Below are 18,475 nucleotides of genomic sequence, written 5' to 3' on the forward strand. Positions count from 1 at the left end.
CCGAACAGATTTCACTAATTAGCTATTTCAGTGAAAACCTTTATCTCATCAGTATGGGTTAAGTTCAAGCTCAACCTGCAGAAATGAAAAAATTGTGCTAGCCATCGCACCACTTCGTCAGATTTCTTTTCATAGCACAAAGTTTCCACTAAAATTCGTCCTCCGCCCCCACTTAAGTAGAATTTGTCTATTCCCATTTGAAACTTTTCCCCATCAACTTACTGACGTACTGACATATACAATAGAAAATGATTTCATTTCCACAGCTGAATCATATCTAAATATGAAATATACGGGTGACCTACATTACATTGGTCCTAGTGTTAAACAATGCAAATCAATCTTATCTAGGAGTTAAGTTTCAAAACTCTAGCTCAACCTGAGAGCCAACGTTATTCTGGTGAATTTACTTGACAACTTTCATGAAACACAAAGAGCTTCCACGGGAATCCAAAAGCATATGGTTTGTGGTCTTGCAGTTGATTAAAAACAATCCTACAGAATAGTTACACAATTGAAACAATACCAATTCTGAGAAAACATAAAAACAATTAACACCATCATCGCCCTCCCCTACCACTGTGTCAGGAGTACCATATTTATAAAGTACTTCTTACATGTACATGATTAAGTACAATATAAATCAGAAAGCTTGAGTAAAGATTTGATTTAATTAATTATGGCTCTTCCAGACAGGATTTGAACATGAAACCTACCTTTCTGATCGTACATAAAGACAAGTATAGGCTGATTTGGTCCAAAGGCACAAAAAGCCACCATGTGTTCATGAGGATGAAAGGCTACATCTCGGACAGCTGATGTATAATTAAGATCAGAATACATTGCCACTTGGTCCCCTAACAAAAGGAAGGAAAAGAATGAAAAGACTAGAATCATGGTTATTACTAACATTGAATGCAAGGAACAATAACTTGAACATAATCTTAGGTAACCTATAAAATTTATAAAACACGCAACTAGTAACTGAGACCCAAATGTGATCACATTAATCAAACAGGGCTCAAAGGAGCATTGTTACAAATAAGGTTGGAGAGAGTGCACTGTTGTGCTCTAGTCTTACTCCACTTGACACAAAATAATTTAATGTGCTTTAACCAGTTACTAGTACAGCCAATTATATATTTTATCAATTTGTGGTTTAGAATTTAAAAAGGGATCAACTGACCAAAAAGAAACTGACCAAATATTTGTTAGTTCTTGAAGGAAAAAGGAATAAATATGAAACGTTCAAGATAACTTTCAGTCGGCATCTTGGTACAAGTAGGCAGTGGTCAATAATCACAAGCAGTTGTCACTGGGACCTATGCAGACACAGTACAAGAAGTGTTGAGGGGAACTCTTTCTGAGACTTTTCAGGAGAAGAGCTGGCTTAATGTTTCATTTATTGAACAGGACCCTCAAAATGGTTTCTTCAGAATGGTGAAGGGTGAACTGAGTGGCTTCTCTAACTTAGCAGACTATACCATAACGTAACTGAATAATATCCAGAACAAAATCCATCTTCTGACAGCTGTAAAGCCAGACAAAAGTCCAAACAATTAAATTATGCATGTGACTTACAAGAAATATCCTTTCAGTGAACACCTTTTAAAGAAGGTCTAGCTATCTCCTGAGCCTTTTAAAATGAACCACTGTCCTCAATCCTATGAACATAAATCTTCAAAAACAAAAGCACCTTCATAACAGAAAGATGAGGTAAATTAAATTTTAAATGCAATATTGTTTCTGAAAAATAGAATTAAAGTGACCAGGTTTAAAATTTAAGAGTAAGCCATGCTGGATAATCCTGCAGAACAGACTGCACTAGGGTACTGTGGATCATGTTAATGAACTAATTTTCAAGTGACCTGGACTAATAATCCTGTGGTTAGTGTAAAATTCCCTGATAGCAGCTGGTGAATATATAATTTCAATTAAGTAAAATCTGGAAGAAATGGCAGCATCAACAATCGTGACCAGACCTGTCATAAAAACCCACCTGGTTCACTTTAGGAGAAGACATCTACCATCTTTTCCACGGAAATGGCCGAACTAGCCCTTTGGCTAGATTAAAGAAAGTGGCTCACTGCCAATTTTTCAAGAGGAATAAGGTATGTTCAATAAGCATGCCCCTTACTAGCAACATCGGCATTCTGCGAATGAGTAAACACACAGGTATGGACAGTAGGTTGCTCTCCTTTCAGGGCAATTTCAGCCAGTTTTAAAATGCAAGTTCAGTTAAACTAAACTGATCAGTAGTAAAGAGTTGCATTCAGTAATTTCACAATGAAACAGGAAAGCAGTGGTTTAGGGATAATGTCACAGACTAGTAAACCTGTAGCCCAAGCTAATGCTCTGGGGACATGGATTCAAATTCAACAACAGCAGTTGGTGGAATACAAAGCTAGAGTCAATAGTAGTGACCATGCCAATCTCCATTAACTGTTGAATAACTCTACCTGTTTCACTGAAGTCCTTTACATGCCCCCAGACTCTCAGGAATGTGGTTGACTTATTGCAGCCCACAACTTTAAGCAAGCTGCTCAGTTCAAGAATACCTGGGGATGGGCAAAAATGCCAATCTTGTCCCATCTCATGAAAGAATTTTTAAAAATAGCCATTGAATTATTATTAAAAAATAACTAGTACTACTGCCCTTAAGGAAAGAAATGTTGCTTTAATGTGCTTTGGTCTCCACAACCACACCAACATGGCTGACTCTTAATATTCTCTGAAGTGACTTTGCTAGCTGTTCAGATGAATTGATCTACTAAAAAATGAATAAACTGAAAAACTGGATAGACCACTCAGCCACAATGCAAGAATCAAATTAAGGCATGACAAGGTCACACCCAGCCCAGTAAATCATTGGGGACTGCTGCCCAAGCTCGGAATGTTTTCCCAGAGACCTGTCAACCCAATACTGCAAAGGAAGGCTGGGTACAATGGTGCACAGTCAAATGGAAATTTCACTGATTCTCGTAAAACGTAATGTATGGCATCTAATACTGATCACTTGTTGTCTTAATCGAGTTGAAAATCATTTTTAGGAAGCACAGTATACCAAACACAGGATAACAAAACATCTCTCAATCAAAGTGAGGGAAAACTGTATGAAGAATTTGCAAGATAGGAACAGTCCACTTGACACTGCAAGCCACCAATAATACTGCCAAATCCCATGGGTACACTAATAGAAAATGAGAAGAACTCGGATTAAAAACTGATCAATTACATCAAGTTTCTGAACAGGTTTATAAACCTTAGTCTGTTCATTGTAGTTGCAGTCCAGGTGTGGAATCTTCCTAAGTTAGGACTTTTCAATTTGCCCTTGGATGATCACTGCAGTTTTGTGGCAAACAGAACATTAGTCCAGAAAGTTACATTTGTTCACATAAAGAGATTAAACAGCTCAATCACTGGAATACTGTTCTGGCAAATTCATATCTTAAGGATTACTCTCGTAGCCTCTTAAACATTTGGCTGGTAATGTAGGATGGATGATCCAAGGCTTCCAGAAAAAGGAGCTTGTGGGCCATTGGGTATTACATGGAGTCTACCATCACAGATAGTGGGGTAGTGTGCTCCTCTGATATCTATTAACCTTTTCTTTATCTGCACACCGAAATGACATGTTCCCACTTCACTTTGCCAGCCTTTTTATGTATATTTCTCTCCTCTCTGAAAATTAGGTGTTTTATTTCTTTCATTATTGCCATCTTGTATCATGCTGACCTGCTGAACATTACCAGCAATTTGTTACATTTAAATAAAAGTGGTATGGCTTATATATTCACTGTACATCTGTGTCCCAGATATTATCCCTTATACAGCACAAACATCCCTACTGAAACTGATTCACTGTGAACAATGTCATAGAAGATATCTAACAATTTCCATTCTCAGTTTCAATTTCTCTGAATCAAGATTTTATCATGCCTCATGATCCAATTTCCCCAAATTCAAATTCAGTATTTTTATGATATAAAATTATCTACTTTTAGTTAATTTTTTTTGTCATATGATTGACAGCAACCTGCTACATACATAGAATATCACTTACAATATGTTGTCTTCTAAAAAGAGAAATTTAAACCTTTTTTTTCTAAATAATATGCCATAATCAATCATTTTCAGTTCTAATGCTTTAATTTTAGAGGAGGCACGATGAAACCCAAAGCACAAGGAGACCAAAATCTTGAAGAAGTTAAAGAAATCCAGCCTAACAAGCCAAAGCATAATACTGAAAAAGCTAGAAATCTGAAACTAAAACAGACAAATAGATTGCTGATTGCTGGTCACATATCTGAAATGTACACTGCTGCTTCTCCAAAGATGCTGCCTAATCTGCTGACTTTTCCAGCATTTTCCAGTTTGCATTCCAGCCACATATATCATTAAAGCTGTCCCGATATCTAGGGTTGTGTTTTCTTAAAGATTTCTGTTTTTGTATCTATTATTTCACACTATTAAAATCAAGATAAAAACCATCTAGTAAATCTTGCATCATTTACAACCTCCCCTTCTAAGTCATACATCATCTGGACTTGAAAACAAATTATTTCTCCTTCTTCCTCACTGAGTGAAAATAAAAACATTATCTTTCAGCATTTCAGTGGGCGTATTGTGTTCAGTTTTTATCTGGAAAAAGATGTTCTGGCTAGGGGGAAGAGTGCAATGAAGATTTACCAGATGATTTCTGGGATGGTGGGACTAACATATAAAAACAGAGTGGATCAGTTAGGACTATATTCACTGGACTTTGGAAGAATGAGGTGGACTTTCATGGAAACCTATCAAATTCCAACAGGAATAGACAGGATAAATGTAGGAAGGATGTTCCCAATGACAGGGGAGTTGATATCTCAAACAAAGGATGCGGAATAGGCTATTTAAGATTGAGATAAGGAGAAATATCTTCACCTAGAGTGGTGAGCTTATAGAGTTCTCTGCCATAGAAAGCAGTTGAGGCAAAACATTGAATAATTTCAAAAAAACAGTTAGATGTTGTTGGTCGGACGAAAGGGATGAAAGGGTATGGGGAGAAAGAGAGAACAGAGCACTGAGTTGGATGATCAACCATGATCATACTGAGTAGATTAGATTAGATTCCCTACAGTGTGAAAACATGCCATTCTGCCCAACAAGTCCACACCGACCATCTAAAGAGTAACCCAACCAGACTCATTCCCCTACATTTACCCCGACTAACGCACCTAATACTATGAGCAATTTAGCATCACCAACTCACCTGACCTGCACATCTTGTGGAACGTGGGAGGAAACTGGAGCACCTGGAGGAAAGCCACGCAGAGAACGTGCAAATTCCACACAGACAGTGGCCCGAGGCCAGAATCGAAGCAGGGTCCCTGGTGTGAAGCAGCAGTGCTAACCACTGAACCACCGTGCCGCTATAAATATAGCAAAGGAGGTATTAAGGGCCAAATGGCCTACTCTTTTCTGCGCCTATTTTCTATGCTTCTGTCTTTACCTTCACCACATGGGGTTCAGCAGTTCATGATAGCAGTTTACTAAGCTTGAGGGTAACTAGGAATATGCAAAAAGTGCAGACCATTCTTAGTGATTCTGCATGAATGAACAAAATAAAAGGCATTGCTAGGATACAGTGCTCACTGGTTCTTCTATCAAGGCATTCCAGAGTTTTGTGAAAGATTCTCCCAGATTCCATGGTACTGGAAAACTCCAACTTGGTAAAGATGAAGTGAACATTTGAAAATTTGTTCTTCCATGCATTAAATATGTTATAAACCAAATCAGACATGCATAAAATTAACTCAAAATGAGTAGATAACCCAATGGAATTTGGCAGGCTTTATAAAAGGTTTTGGTTTTGGAGCGACTAATTCTTTTTCATTGGGGTGGATTCTAAGATCTTTATTCAGTGCTTAGGGAAAGAACTGCAGGAATCTTATCGCAGTTCTAGGATCCAATGTAAATGCAGGTGCATGCAAGTGACCTATTGACTTAGTCAACTTAATGAAGATCTTATACTCTGCATACAGAATTTATTTTGTAAATGACCCTTACTCTTATCAAAGAGTTGGCAAAAGAGCCTTGGAATCAAACTTAAGATTAAACTCTCAAAAGAACGCCAATCATTGTTCTAAGGTGTTAAGAATTATGGGATGCAGACAGGAAACTATGGATGAGATCACAACCAGATCAGCCACAATCTTATTGCATATGGAGAATGCTCAAAGAGCCGAATGGTCTAATCCTGCTCCCAAGACTTATATTCAACGAGATCTTGATCAATTGGGCCAATGTGCTGAGGACTGCCAGATAGAGTTTAATTTAGACAAATGCGAGGTGTTGCTTTTTACACAGTTAATGAGGAATGTTGACAAACAGAGAGACTTAGGCATTCAGGTACATAGTTCATCGAGAGTGGCATCACAGGCGGACATTGTAATAAAGAAGATGTTTGGTACACTTGCCTTCATTGGTCAGTGCATCAAACATATGAATTGGGACATTATGTTGTGCCTTTAAAAGACATTAGTCACGAGAGTGTGCTGCTGGAAAAGCACAGCAGGTCAGGCAGCATCCGAAGCGCAGGAAAATCGACGTTTTGGGCAAAAGCCCTGGCTTTTGTCTGAAATGTCGATTCTCCTGCTCTTCGGATGCTGCCTGACTTGCTGTGCTTTTCCAGCACCACACTCTCTTCACTAATCTCCAGCATCTGCAGTTCTCACTTTCGCCAAGAAATTAGCAAGGTTACTTTTGGAGTACTGCATATAGTGTTCATTGCCCTGATATAGGAAGGATGTTATTAAATTGGAAAGGGTGCAGACAAGATTTACAAGGATATTACTGAGACTGGAGGCCTTGAGTTATAAGGAGAGGCTGGATATCCTTATCCCCTGAAGCATAGGAAGCTGAGGTGTGACCTTATAGAGGTTTATAACATCATGAAAGGCTGGGATAAGGAGAATAGTCAAGACCTGTTCCATGTTCTAAGGAAGAATCATCGGTCCCAAAACATTAACTCTGATTTCTCTTCACAGATGCTGCCACACCTGCTGAATCTTTCTAGCAACTTCTATTTTTGTTTCTATTCCCCAGGGTAGGGGAGTTCAAAACTTTTCACACAGAAGGTGGTGCATATATGGATCAAACTGCCAGAGAAAGTGGTAAAGGTGGGTACAATTACAACATTTGACTCTCAATGACAATCTTCATTCCTCTCCCAATTGCTTATATTTTCCCCAATGTGTCCCTCAGTCCTTGTCCTTGCCACTACATATTCCCCTCTCCACCATTAATGCTCCATCCTATTTACCTTTGAATTACCTGTTCAATCCTTTACACAACCCTGCTGCCCTCTTCTTCACTATAATTCCCGTAACCTGCTATCACTTGATTTCACCATTAGGTAATGAAAGACCAGAGATCCCCATGTCCATAACTAATCATTCTGCTATCTTCCACTGTCAAATTCTTTCTATAAAAGTCAAATTGCTTTCAAAATACAATCATTTTTAAAACAAACAAACATGTATGTATATAATGGAAAGAAAGAACTGTGAATCTGAAACAATAACAGAAATTGCTGGAGAAACTCAGCAAATGACACAGTATCTATGGAGTCAAAGCACAGTTAACATTTTGTTAAGCCCCCACAGTTTGTTGTTTTATTTTAAGGCAATGTAATTAATGTCCATGATTTTAAATAATCCCCTTTATTCATAACCCTACCCTCACATACATAGACAGACAGACTGACGAGGATAGTTAAGGGATAATTCATTAAAAAAATAAAAGAATTGTGACTGGCTAGATGACTTAAGCAGTTTTGAACAATGGTTATTGAAACTTCAAGCAAGCCTTGGATAGTACACTCTTTGCTGAAAGGTGGAACTGTTGAATTATGAAGGTGCTGGTAAATGCAGACAGCTTCTGCAGACTGCTGGAGACTTTCACATAATAACCTATAGACTGAGGTTCTTTTCTCAGAACTTCCAATAATTTGATAACTGGAGGATAGCTTGAGAGTGACCAAAACTCCATCCAGCAGCTGTCATAGCTCCACATTACCTTTTGTCCAAACCAGTTCAATCTCTGTTTTCTTTTTTGCCTTTTCAAAATTCTCTTTGCATGACCGGTGGACACTGGCCTCCCACTGAACGACCCTTGAATATAATCCAACACAAGTGCCGAAACATTTGCAGTATTCTTAGAACAATAACCAAACTGCAATTAACTTTCCAGAGCAGTTCCCATAAATAAATATCAATTTGATTTTTTTTTTGTCTGTTTTTTCAAAGGCGAGCCACTGCTGAAAGTCCAAGATGATCTCTCAACTTCAGCTCACAGTTCCAAACCAAAAATGAGAACAATGAAGAAAAACAGTTATGGCCCACTAATAACCGCGTGATTGGTTCCTGGGCAAGTGACCATCAGTGGTGTATAAGCAGAAGCTTAAATTCTGCAAACAGAAAGACCTAAATCTTTCTCTCTGTGTTAAGGAACAGAAAATCTCCTGCTCTCGCTCACCACTCCCCTGCAAGCTGCTCTCTCTGCAAATTTCTTGTTGAAAGGTAAAGGGAATAACAACACCTTCTAAGGAAATGAAAGGGTAAGTTCTTATCCAGGGAATGTCTGAAACTCAATGTATCACAATTTTCTGCCAATAGCAAATGAATGCCAGTCTAGATTTCATGCTCAAGACCTAAATTGGAACTTAATCCATAACCTAATAAGTCAGAGTTGAGAATGCTACCACTGAGGTATAGCTGATACTCAAGTACCTTACTTCTCATTTGCAACTCTCATCATCTCTCTCAGTTTGTTTGACAAGTTTAATCAATTCCAAAATAAAATGATTGTAGTAATAGCTGAAACATACCTGTCTCTGAATTCCAAACATAACATATCCCATCTTCACTACCAGAAAAAAGAAATGTCCCACATGGTGTGAATGTGCTGTATAGTTGCTCACGATAATTTGTAGCTCCTGTATACTTCTTTGCAGCCAATCTAGAAATTAAAGAGCATAGAAACTAGGAATCCAGAGAGTCTGGAAACAAAAAAAAAGGACCTCTAAAAGGCCAGTAATAAGCTAGATCTAATCAGAATTTCATAATACCATTTTATTCAGACTGTTTCTCCTTAGCTGCACTGCTTTGAAAATAAACATTTTTAATTGTTCCCATAACGGTCATGGTGAGTAGTCCCCTGTAGGGACAGATTACTACTCATGAACAAAAAGGTTCAATGTGTGCTCGGTGATTTCCCAGCCTGCATGTTCAACTGTTGAACAGTCAGGCAGAGGGTTTGTTTGGAATGAAAACTATTTTCAAAAATGGAGACAAATTAAAACAAAGGCATTGCAGGTTGATCAAAGCAAAATATGAAATAAAATATAAAATGCTTGAAAACGTCAGCAGGTCAGGCATTGTCTGTAAAGACAGATCAGCATTAGAGGTGGCCTTCTGATCCTGTATGCTTCAACAAGATTATCTCTCATTCTTCTAAACTCCAGTGGTTATATAAACAAGAACAACTTTCTAATTAAGCTGTTCAAAGATGCCATTATACACTTCTGGAGTCAGTGGGACTTGAACTCAGTCCTCCTGGCATACTACCACTGCACCACAACAGTCTGTGGATAAAAGCATAATCTGTTTTAGCTTTCTTTAGTAGATTAGACCTTCATCCCATGCATGACTTGAATGGAACTTCTCTGAACTGCTTCTAAAGCAATTTGTTTTTTGAAATTCTCAGAGTTAGAGTTCAGATACCGCAGAAGATTATGCAGCTGAAGGAGAGTAGAAAGAAAGAAAAATGCAAGGTCATGGAGGAATTTGAAAACAAATATAAGAATTTTAAGGTCAAATGTTATTTGATTGGAAGGTAATGTAAGTCAGTCTTCATTTCAGTGTCCAGTCTTCAGGTGAGTCTTGAACTCACAACCATCGCACTCAGCAGCAAGTCTATTACCAAATGAGCCATGTCTGACACAACTTTAATTATGTAGGGGTTGTAATAGATTGGGTGTTCTTTTAGTCCTAGATAATTACAAACCTCTGGAATACAGTATGACAACCCGTGGTAGTTATTGACTACAGAGGAACCTTGATTATCCGAATATCGGATTATCCAAAGGAAATCTCGATGTCCTGATAGAAACATTACACCAAAGACGAGTTTCCAACGGTGATTGTGTCTTTTGTTTACAGTGATTAAACAGACACCGTCTCCAAATGACTGACCTCCTGCCCTCTCTCTCTCCCCACACTTTCCCTAGAGTTCTACAGAGGGATGTACCCAAAACCCCCATCCCCAGATAATCTCTCCAACATTGTCCTGTACAGGGCTAACGTGGAAACTGTCACAAAGTTGCAGTCAAAAAGGTGTGTGTGTGTGTGTGTGTGTGTGTGTGTGTGTGTGTGTGTGTGTGTGCGCGCACGCACGCTATTTGGAGACTTAGCCCACAAAGGCAGTTGCACCAGTCTTGTTGTTGGTGTACAGTCCGGCTGCCCTGGAGAAGTGGTTCGGGCAGATGGGGTTTGGGGGGGGGTGTTGGACGGGATTGGGAGGCAATGTTGGACTGGGTTTGGGGGCAGGGGGCGGTGTTGGACAGGGTTGGGGGGGGTAGGTGGGGGCGGGGGCTCGTGCGCTGTGCTGCTGCAGTCTCCTGAATGGGGAGCAGACTTTTAAAACTCCGAGCCCCAGAGGAATGGCATTTAATCCATTAATCGAATAATCGATTATCCGAACGGAATAGTGCCCACCCATCTCGTTCAGATAATCGAGGTTCCCCTGTATATGCATGACTCATACCATCCTCATCCAATGCCACCGCATCATCATCCGGCTGTGCAGGACTAAAACATCCAGTTTGGCTTTGGTTCCCATAGCCACACCATCCGCTCTGTTATTACCTTCGGATGTACTGCAGGCCCCTAAACCCTAACATTCATTTATCCACCCATATAAAAGGAGAAATATCAACAATTGTGGTGTTTTTGTAAAAGGACTGTTTTGTAAACGGAGAGCAACAGTCAGACATGTGCTACTTGGTGAACAGAAGAGATGCACATGATACAAGCAGGAATTTTGTCCAGCAGGTGGGAGCAGCATATGGCATGTGAGCAGACAGCCCATGTGAAATGTGGGGATAGCGTGTACTGGGGGACCAGACTCTGCATATGGGGTTAGTGAGCAATGCGCATGGGCGTGCAGAACAGCGTCATGTATGGGGATTGGGCAATGCGCACTGGAAAGCATGTGCCACAGACAGGGTAAGGTGTGGATAGTAGCCTTGGTAGCATGTTGTGTATATAAGGGCAGGGTAGCATGGGGCATGGGAAGAAAGTGCTATATGGACAAAAGAAGTGCAGCATTTTGTTTTTTTGTTTTGCTTCTAGTAACTGGTGATAATATCCTAACTTAGTCAAATACAAATTTACTAAAACTAAACCGAGAAATACTTATGGTTAGATGAAAATGTGGGTAGCATGTGTGCCATAAATGTAATGTCTGTTTGCGGGAGCTTGGGAGAATACTGTGACCCTGGACAAGCACATTTGCACCAGGTGCCTGCGGCCTGCCACTGAGTTAGAATGGAAAAGTAACAGCTGGTCACTTCCTACAAGAAGCAAGTTTCGTTCCTTATAACGTTAGTATTAGATAATTGGTTAAACTGAATTTAGTGCCATGGTGCATGGAATCATTTAAGTTGTAGGAGGGAGGGCAGTGGAGAGCGAAAAGGAATCTGACAGTTAAGGGGGAAACATCGTGTTTTCTACAGTTAGAATGGAGTCAGGAATTCCAAAGGATTTACTGATTTCCTAGTTTCAGAATGAAAGTCATCTCCTCATACATGGAGATCCTTTGGAATATGAATAGAAGGACCCAGTTCCCATGGACCACGTAAGAATCAATAACATAAGTGGAACTAACAATCATACTTTGCTAAGGAATTAGATTTAATAACTTACACTCTTAGATCCATCACTCTTAGAGTGCTGTCTCTGGCATGTATGAGTAGACGTCTGCCATTTGGGTGAACTTCCAGATGATTTATAGGAACACCTTTTAGATCATTCTGCATTATGTTCTGAAAGGAATTTTGAATATTGTTTTCAATAAATTCTAAATGTCAAACCCTCATAATATTTTTACATTAGTTGATTAGATGAAGGAAGTATACAAAATTTACACCGCACTATAATCTGGTCATCTCACCTGTATAATGACACTAATGTTTACCAGATTTAGTGCTCTGTCCAATATGTGATTCAGGCAAACTAAGGGCAAATTAACTCATTAGCTGAGTCAGCAAAAGCCTCATCAGACCAAGTGCTATCCATTAAGCTTCAGTTCCATCCAGGAACCTCATTGCTGTAATCCTGATCTGAAAGGCTGGCAGCCTCACGGAGGTGAGGAGCATGGATAAAGGCCTAGGTGGGGCAAGAATAAAGACCCAGACAGTGCAACCATGAAGAGCTCCACTGATGAAAAGCAAGTATTTTTCTTTAGGGGTGGTGGGAAAGGGTCTGAGCATGGGCTGGGATTTACGGGGAGACGGGGATCAGAGGCAAAAGCAGGGTTGGCTTTCAGTGGCCACCCCGCTGCACTCCATAAATGGCAGATGGGGGCAAGTGGAAAAACTTTGGCCCGCATCTCGAAGGAAGATCTCCCTGGTTTCCCTGGTAGCAAAGCAGCCACCTTTGTTACCTGCCAACGCGGCTGATAATCAAACTATGGGCGGCCAAGGCCCTTATATGGCCATTAATCGTCTGCTTAAAAGCCTTAATTTGCAGCAATTCAATGTGATTGCATGTAGATCTTACTGAGAAGTTAACTGCTGAGGGGTGGCAGGAAGCAGGTGAATATAGCTCTGGGGCAAACCTGCCAAATTATTTGTCTTTCCTGCCATCTTCCTTACTACTTCCAAAAGAGGAGAAAGTCATGTCTTTATCACCAAAGGTAAAAAGGGGTGAGACAGCAAGAGTTTTCACAGTAAGCTAAAATCAGAGGTTGTTGGGAGGACAAGCACAAGAGGAAATCCTCTCATGTACAAAGAATTTTCAGTGTGCTCTATTAAGGACTGAAGAGCAAATTGGGGGCTGGGGAATGGGGGAATGGAGAAAGAAAAAGGTAGATCAGTAGTTAGCACTGCTGCCTCACAGCGCCAGGGACCCGGATTTGATTCCATCCTCGAACAACTGTTTTTGTGAAATTTGCACATTCTCCTGTGTCTGAATAGGCTGCCAGTGGGTGCTTCAGTTTCCTCCCACAATCCAAAGGTGTGCAGGTTAGGTGGATTTGGCCATGCTAAATTGTCCATAGTGTCCAGGGATGTGCAGACTAAGTGAATTAGCCAATGGGAAACACAGGTTTACAGGGCTGGGGGGGAGGGGGCGTTCAAGGTGTGACTCAATGGGCCGAAAGGTCTGCTTCTGCACTGTAGGGATTCTATGATTCTGTAAAGATGAAAGTACTACTGATTGAGAAGAATTTGATGGAAATGCAAGTTGTTTGCAGATGCAAAGGATTTAACAAAACGGTCAGAATTTATTCAACTTTCATCAAATAACTAACCATTTATGACAATTGCTGATTATAATCTGTTGGTATATATTCTAAAACATTTTATAACACAATGCTTAGAATAGACCTATTTCAAAGGAAAGTTGTCAAATAACTCCTCAGGTTGGCAATTCCTTGACAATAAATGTGAAACAACTGGTGGACTATTGTGTAGGGTGTACCACTGTCGATCAGGAGCTGTGGTGGTTACTTAAAACCAATGATCTTGTCAACAAATATTACTTGCTTGCCAGGTATTATTTTCATTAGATTTCTACTGTGCAAGTCATGAAATACATAAGTAATCACCATCTACCAACAAATTGATCATTGCTTTTCCATTGCAAAGTATTGATACACTTTGGTTTATTAAAATCAGAAGCTAAAACTCCAAGGCGTGAACTGCAGAACATTTGAGTTTTTGAAACTACCTCAGCAATTGTCCACTGCTGAACCAAGCTTTCTGGTGAACTTTGATTTACAACAGTGCTCCAAAAAATAACCAGTCCTGAACTGTCACCGGAGAACATGCGTAGCCCTGTGTAAAACAAAACAAAAATTCTTATTTGGTTCAAAAATTACACATAATACTGCTCTTGCATTCTTTTTAACATTCTTCTAATAAACTTAGACGACCAGTGAACAAATGATAAAATTATAGTAGAAAATATAAAATTCATTTTCAAAGAATTATTTCCATATTTTTTGATTTTCTGTATTAAAAATAGGTGGGAAGGAAGATGGATAGGTTAGGTCAGGTCAAGAAGGTGGGGTAGAGGAGGAGGGCTGGACCTGGGAAGAGATGGGGGGGAGCTGCAGAGATTTGAAAGCTGGTGAATTCTATGTTAAGACCATATGGTTGTAAGCTCCTGAGGCAGAAGATAAGGCCTTTTTCCTCCAGTTTGTGTGTGGCCTTATTTTAACTTTGGATGAGGTGTGGCCTAAACTGCCCAATTTCCTTCCCACCTATTTGCTCCACCCTTCCCACTAACCAATCACAATTACTTGCTACCTGTATCAACCTATCGCCACCCCACCTACCTCTTCCCCTACCTTGACCACTCACTTTCTATTTATTTCTTAGCACCCATCCCTCTCCCCAGTCCTGATGAAAGGTCCTGATCTGAAACAGCAACTCCCCTGATCCTCTAATGCTGTTTGACCTGCTGTGCTTTTTCCAGCTCCACACTTTATCGCCTCTTGACTTGTCCTTTTATAGCTTCCAAGCTTTGTCACAGTATTGCTTGTATTGTCTACACCTTATTACTTCAGGTTCCTGGAACTTACATTACTTGTCACTATGATTCCCTTTTAAAAGCCAAACATTTTCTTGAATCAAACAGTACATTTGCAAACAAACTGAGTTGTGTTTTCTGAAAGGATAAGATTGCTCATTTTACCAGGCATTAATTAGCCTACCTCTTCATTGAAACATTCTGGATGAAACTATTTCTTTATAACTTTCTCTTCAAGTCCATCTTTTGCGACAGCATATTCTCGATCCCTGATTGTAAATTCATGTTTACAACTGCATAAATATGTTGCCATTTGAAATGTACAGAATTCTTTTCCTAATGGAGTTAATCTCCATGTTCCTATAACTTTTCTATAATAAATTTCTACGAACCATAAGATCAGATTAAGCTGAAATACCATCCATGTTTTACAGCCCTAGGTTTATCTGAACAAAAATTGTTTTCATAGTGGAACTAAATACCAGTTTAATCAATAGGGGTAAAATAATAATCAATTTTGACTTTATTAGTTCCTTCCACATGTAAAATGTGAATTATTTGTAAAGTAGTACACATAACTTCATTCAAATATTGAAAATAAAGAATCCCAGAATAAAATGTAGCATATATAGATCAATTCATGACAAATAAGAGATTGAAATATTATTGGGGGTAGGGAGAAAATAGAGTTGAATCTACCATCAATTGAGGAGTGATTGTGGCATGGTGATAATGCCACTTAACTGGCAATCCAAAACAACAAACTAATGTTCTCAGGACATAGGTTCAAATCACACCGTGGCAAATAATAAAAGTCTGGAATAAAATATTAACCCAATGGTGTCCAATATAATCACTGTTGATCGTCGTAAAAATTCATCTGGTTCACAAATGTCCTTTAGGGAAGGAAATGTGCCATATTTACCTTGTCTGGCCTTTTTTGCTCCTGATCCACAACAATGTGGTTGACGTTTAAATGCCCTCTGGGCAAATAATTATGGCCTAGCAAGTAACGAATATCTCCCATTAAAATGGCCATGAGATTGCTGAATCGCTGAACAGGTATGAGGGGCCGAATGCCCTACTTCTGCTCCTAAAATAAATTATAGCTATACGGCTATAGATACATAATTTCAGAAACTCTTCAGCATTGATACAGGTTGATCGGCTAAGTTGAAGCTAATTCTAAGTGAAGTTTGAAAGACAGAGTAATGTGTGGAAATATGCCTTTTATTTTGAACATAAAAATAACTTACAACAAAATAACAGTAATTCTTTATTGTAACTCAAATAAATGTCAAGAAGAATTCATAACCAATTTTAAACTTGACAAGAACAGTAATCCTTCCATAAACTAATATTCCTGAGGGGCACTACTATTATATACTTAAAAGTGTGTTGCTGGAAAAGCGCAGCAGGTCAGGCAGCATCAAATGAGAAGGAGAATCGACGTTTTGGGCATAAGCCCTTCTTCAGGAATGAGGGTGTGCCAAACAGGCTAAGATAAAAGGTAGGGAGGAGGAACTTGGGGGAGGGGCGTTGGGAATGCGATAGGTGGAAGGAGAGTAAGATGAGGGTGATAGGCCAAAGAGGGGGTGGGGGCGGAGAGGTCAGGAAGAAGATTGCAGGACAAGAAGGCGTTGCTGAGTCTGGGGGTTGGAACTGAGAAAAGGTGGGGGGAGGGGAAATGAGGAAGCTGGAGAAATCTGTATTCATCCCTTGTGGTTGGAGGGTTCCTAAGCAAGATGAGTCGCTCTTCCTCCAGGCGTCGTGTTGCCATGGTCTGGCGATGGAGGAGGCCAAGGACCTGCATGTCCTTGGCGGAGTGGGAGGGGGAATTAAAGTGTTCAGCCGCGGGGTGGTTGGGTTGGTTGATGCGGGTGTCCCAAAGGTGTTCTCTGAAATGTTCTGCAAGTAGGCGGCCTGTCTCCCCAATATGCAGGAGGCCACATCGGGTGCAGCGGATGCAGTAAATAACGTGTGTGGAGATGCAGGTGAATTTCTGATGGATATTGAAGGATCCCTTGGGGCCTTGGAGGGAAGTGAGGGGGGAGGTGTGGGCGCAAGTTTTGCATTTTTTGCAGTTGCAGGGGAAGGTGCCGGGAGTGGAGGTTGGGTTGGTGGGGGATGTGGATCTGACAAGGGAGTCGCGGAGGGAGTGGTCTTTCCGGAACGCTGTTAGGGGTGGGGAGGGAAATATATCCTTGGTGGTGGGGTCCGTTTGGAAGGTGGCGGAAATGACCAAGGATGATCCGATGTATCTGGAGGTTGGTGGGGTTGTAGGTGAGGACCAGTGGGGTTCTGTCCTGGTGGCGATTGGAGGGGCGGGGTTCAAGGGCGGAGGAGCGGGAAGTGGAGGAGATGCGGTGGAGAGCATCATCAACTACGTCTGAGGAGAAATTGCGGTCTTTGAACAACCCAGATGGCCTCCTTCTTCAAAGACCGCAATTTCCCCTCACACGTGGTTGACGATGCTCTCCACCTCATCTCCTCCACTTCCCGCTCCTCTGCCCTTGAACTCCACCCTTCCACTTACTACTATTATATACCAAACTACATTTATGTAGCTCCTGAAATAGCATAAAACATCTAAAGGTTCTTCACAGCAGCATTATCACACAGAAACTTGTGACCATTGGGAGGTAGGCAGTAAAAAAACTGATCAAATAGCTGAGTTTTAAGAGGCATTTTAAAGGAGGAGAGACAAAGTTGAGAGTTTTAGAAAAGACTTCTCCAGCTTTGGGTTTAGGCTAGTGAAGCTGGCAATGGTAGAATGATTAAAACTGGAAACACGCAAGACATCAGAATTGGACGAGCAAGGAGATTTCACAAAGTTGGAGGGATAAAAGGGGTTATAGAAATAAGGAGGGACAAGTCAAGGGAGGATTTAAAAATGGATGAAAATTTGAAAATTAAAGTGTTGTCAAATGAGTAGCTAATGTAATGAACACTGAGAACAGGGATACAATGAGAATTAGAGATCTGTTACAATAATCCCAATATTATCACAAAAAATTGTGTAGTAGATTCAATGTTCGGGTTGGAATCTACAATAAATAGCTTCCACCAGTTTATGAAGTTTCCAATATGCACTATTACTCAGTGGCTATCGCATAAAACTGCCAGGGTGATAATAAGAAGAACAATTATGAATTTTCAGTTTATAGTTCCTTCTTTTCTGTATTATATCAACACAAGATCAATTTCTATCTCCTATGTATTAATTGTAACTCAGTTTGTAGTATATACACCTAAGTCAGAAGGTTGTATGCTCATAGAGTCATAGAGATGTACAGCAGGGAAACAGACCCTTCAGTCCAACCCGTCCATGCCGACCAGATATCCCAACCCAATTCAGTCCCACCTGCTAGCACCCGGCCCATATCCCTCCAAACCCTTCCTATTCATATACCCGTCCAAATGCCTCTTAAATGTTGCAATTGTACCAGCCTCCACCATCTCCTCTGACAGCTCATTGCATACACGTACCACCCTCTGCATGAAAAGGTTGCCCCTTAGGTCTCTTTTATATCTTTCCCCTCTCACCCTAAACCTATGCCCTCTAGTTCTGGACTCACCAACCCCAGGGAAAAGACTTTGCCTGTTTACCCTATCCATGTCCCTCATAATTTTGTAAACCTCTATAAGGTCACTCCTCAGCCTCCAACACTCCGGGGAAA

The 18,475-nt window shown here is 40.3% G+C and overlaps 1 protein-coding gene across 4 annotated transcripts in view; it reads right to left on the bottom strand.

The window, feature by feature from the left end:
• Positions 1–18,475, bottom strand: part of ahi1 (Abelson helper integration site 1) — a 260,111-nt gene that overhangs the window by 153,164 nt on the left and 88,472 nt on the right. For all 4 annotated transcript variants that reach the window (XM_072554134.1, XM_072554114.1, XM_072554123.1 and 1 more), the window contains 4 exons: positions 13,992–14,098; positions 11,967–12,085; positions 8,870–9,000; positions 717–857 (listed from right to left, as the gene is read on the bottom strand). In XM_072554134.1, coding sequence (XP_072410235.1) covers positions 717–857; positions 8,870–9,000; positions 11,967–12,085; positions 13,992–14,098 — 498 coding nt within the window. The remainder of the gene's footprint in view (positions 1–716; positions 858–8,869; positions 9,001–11,966; positions 12,086–13,991; positions 14,099–18,475) is intronic.

Source organism: Chiloscyllium punctatum, chromosome 3, assembly GCF_047496795.1.
Source record: "Chiloscyllium punctatum isolate Juve2018m chromosome 3, sChiPun1.3, whole genome shotgun sequence".
In the NCBI taxonomy this organism is placed as follows: domain Eukaryota; kingdom Metazoa; phylum Chordata; class Chondrichthyes; order Orectolobiformes; family Hemiscylliidae; genus Chiloscyllium; species Chiloscyllium punctatum.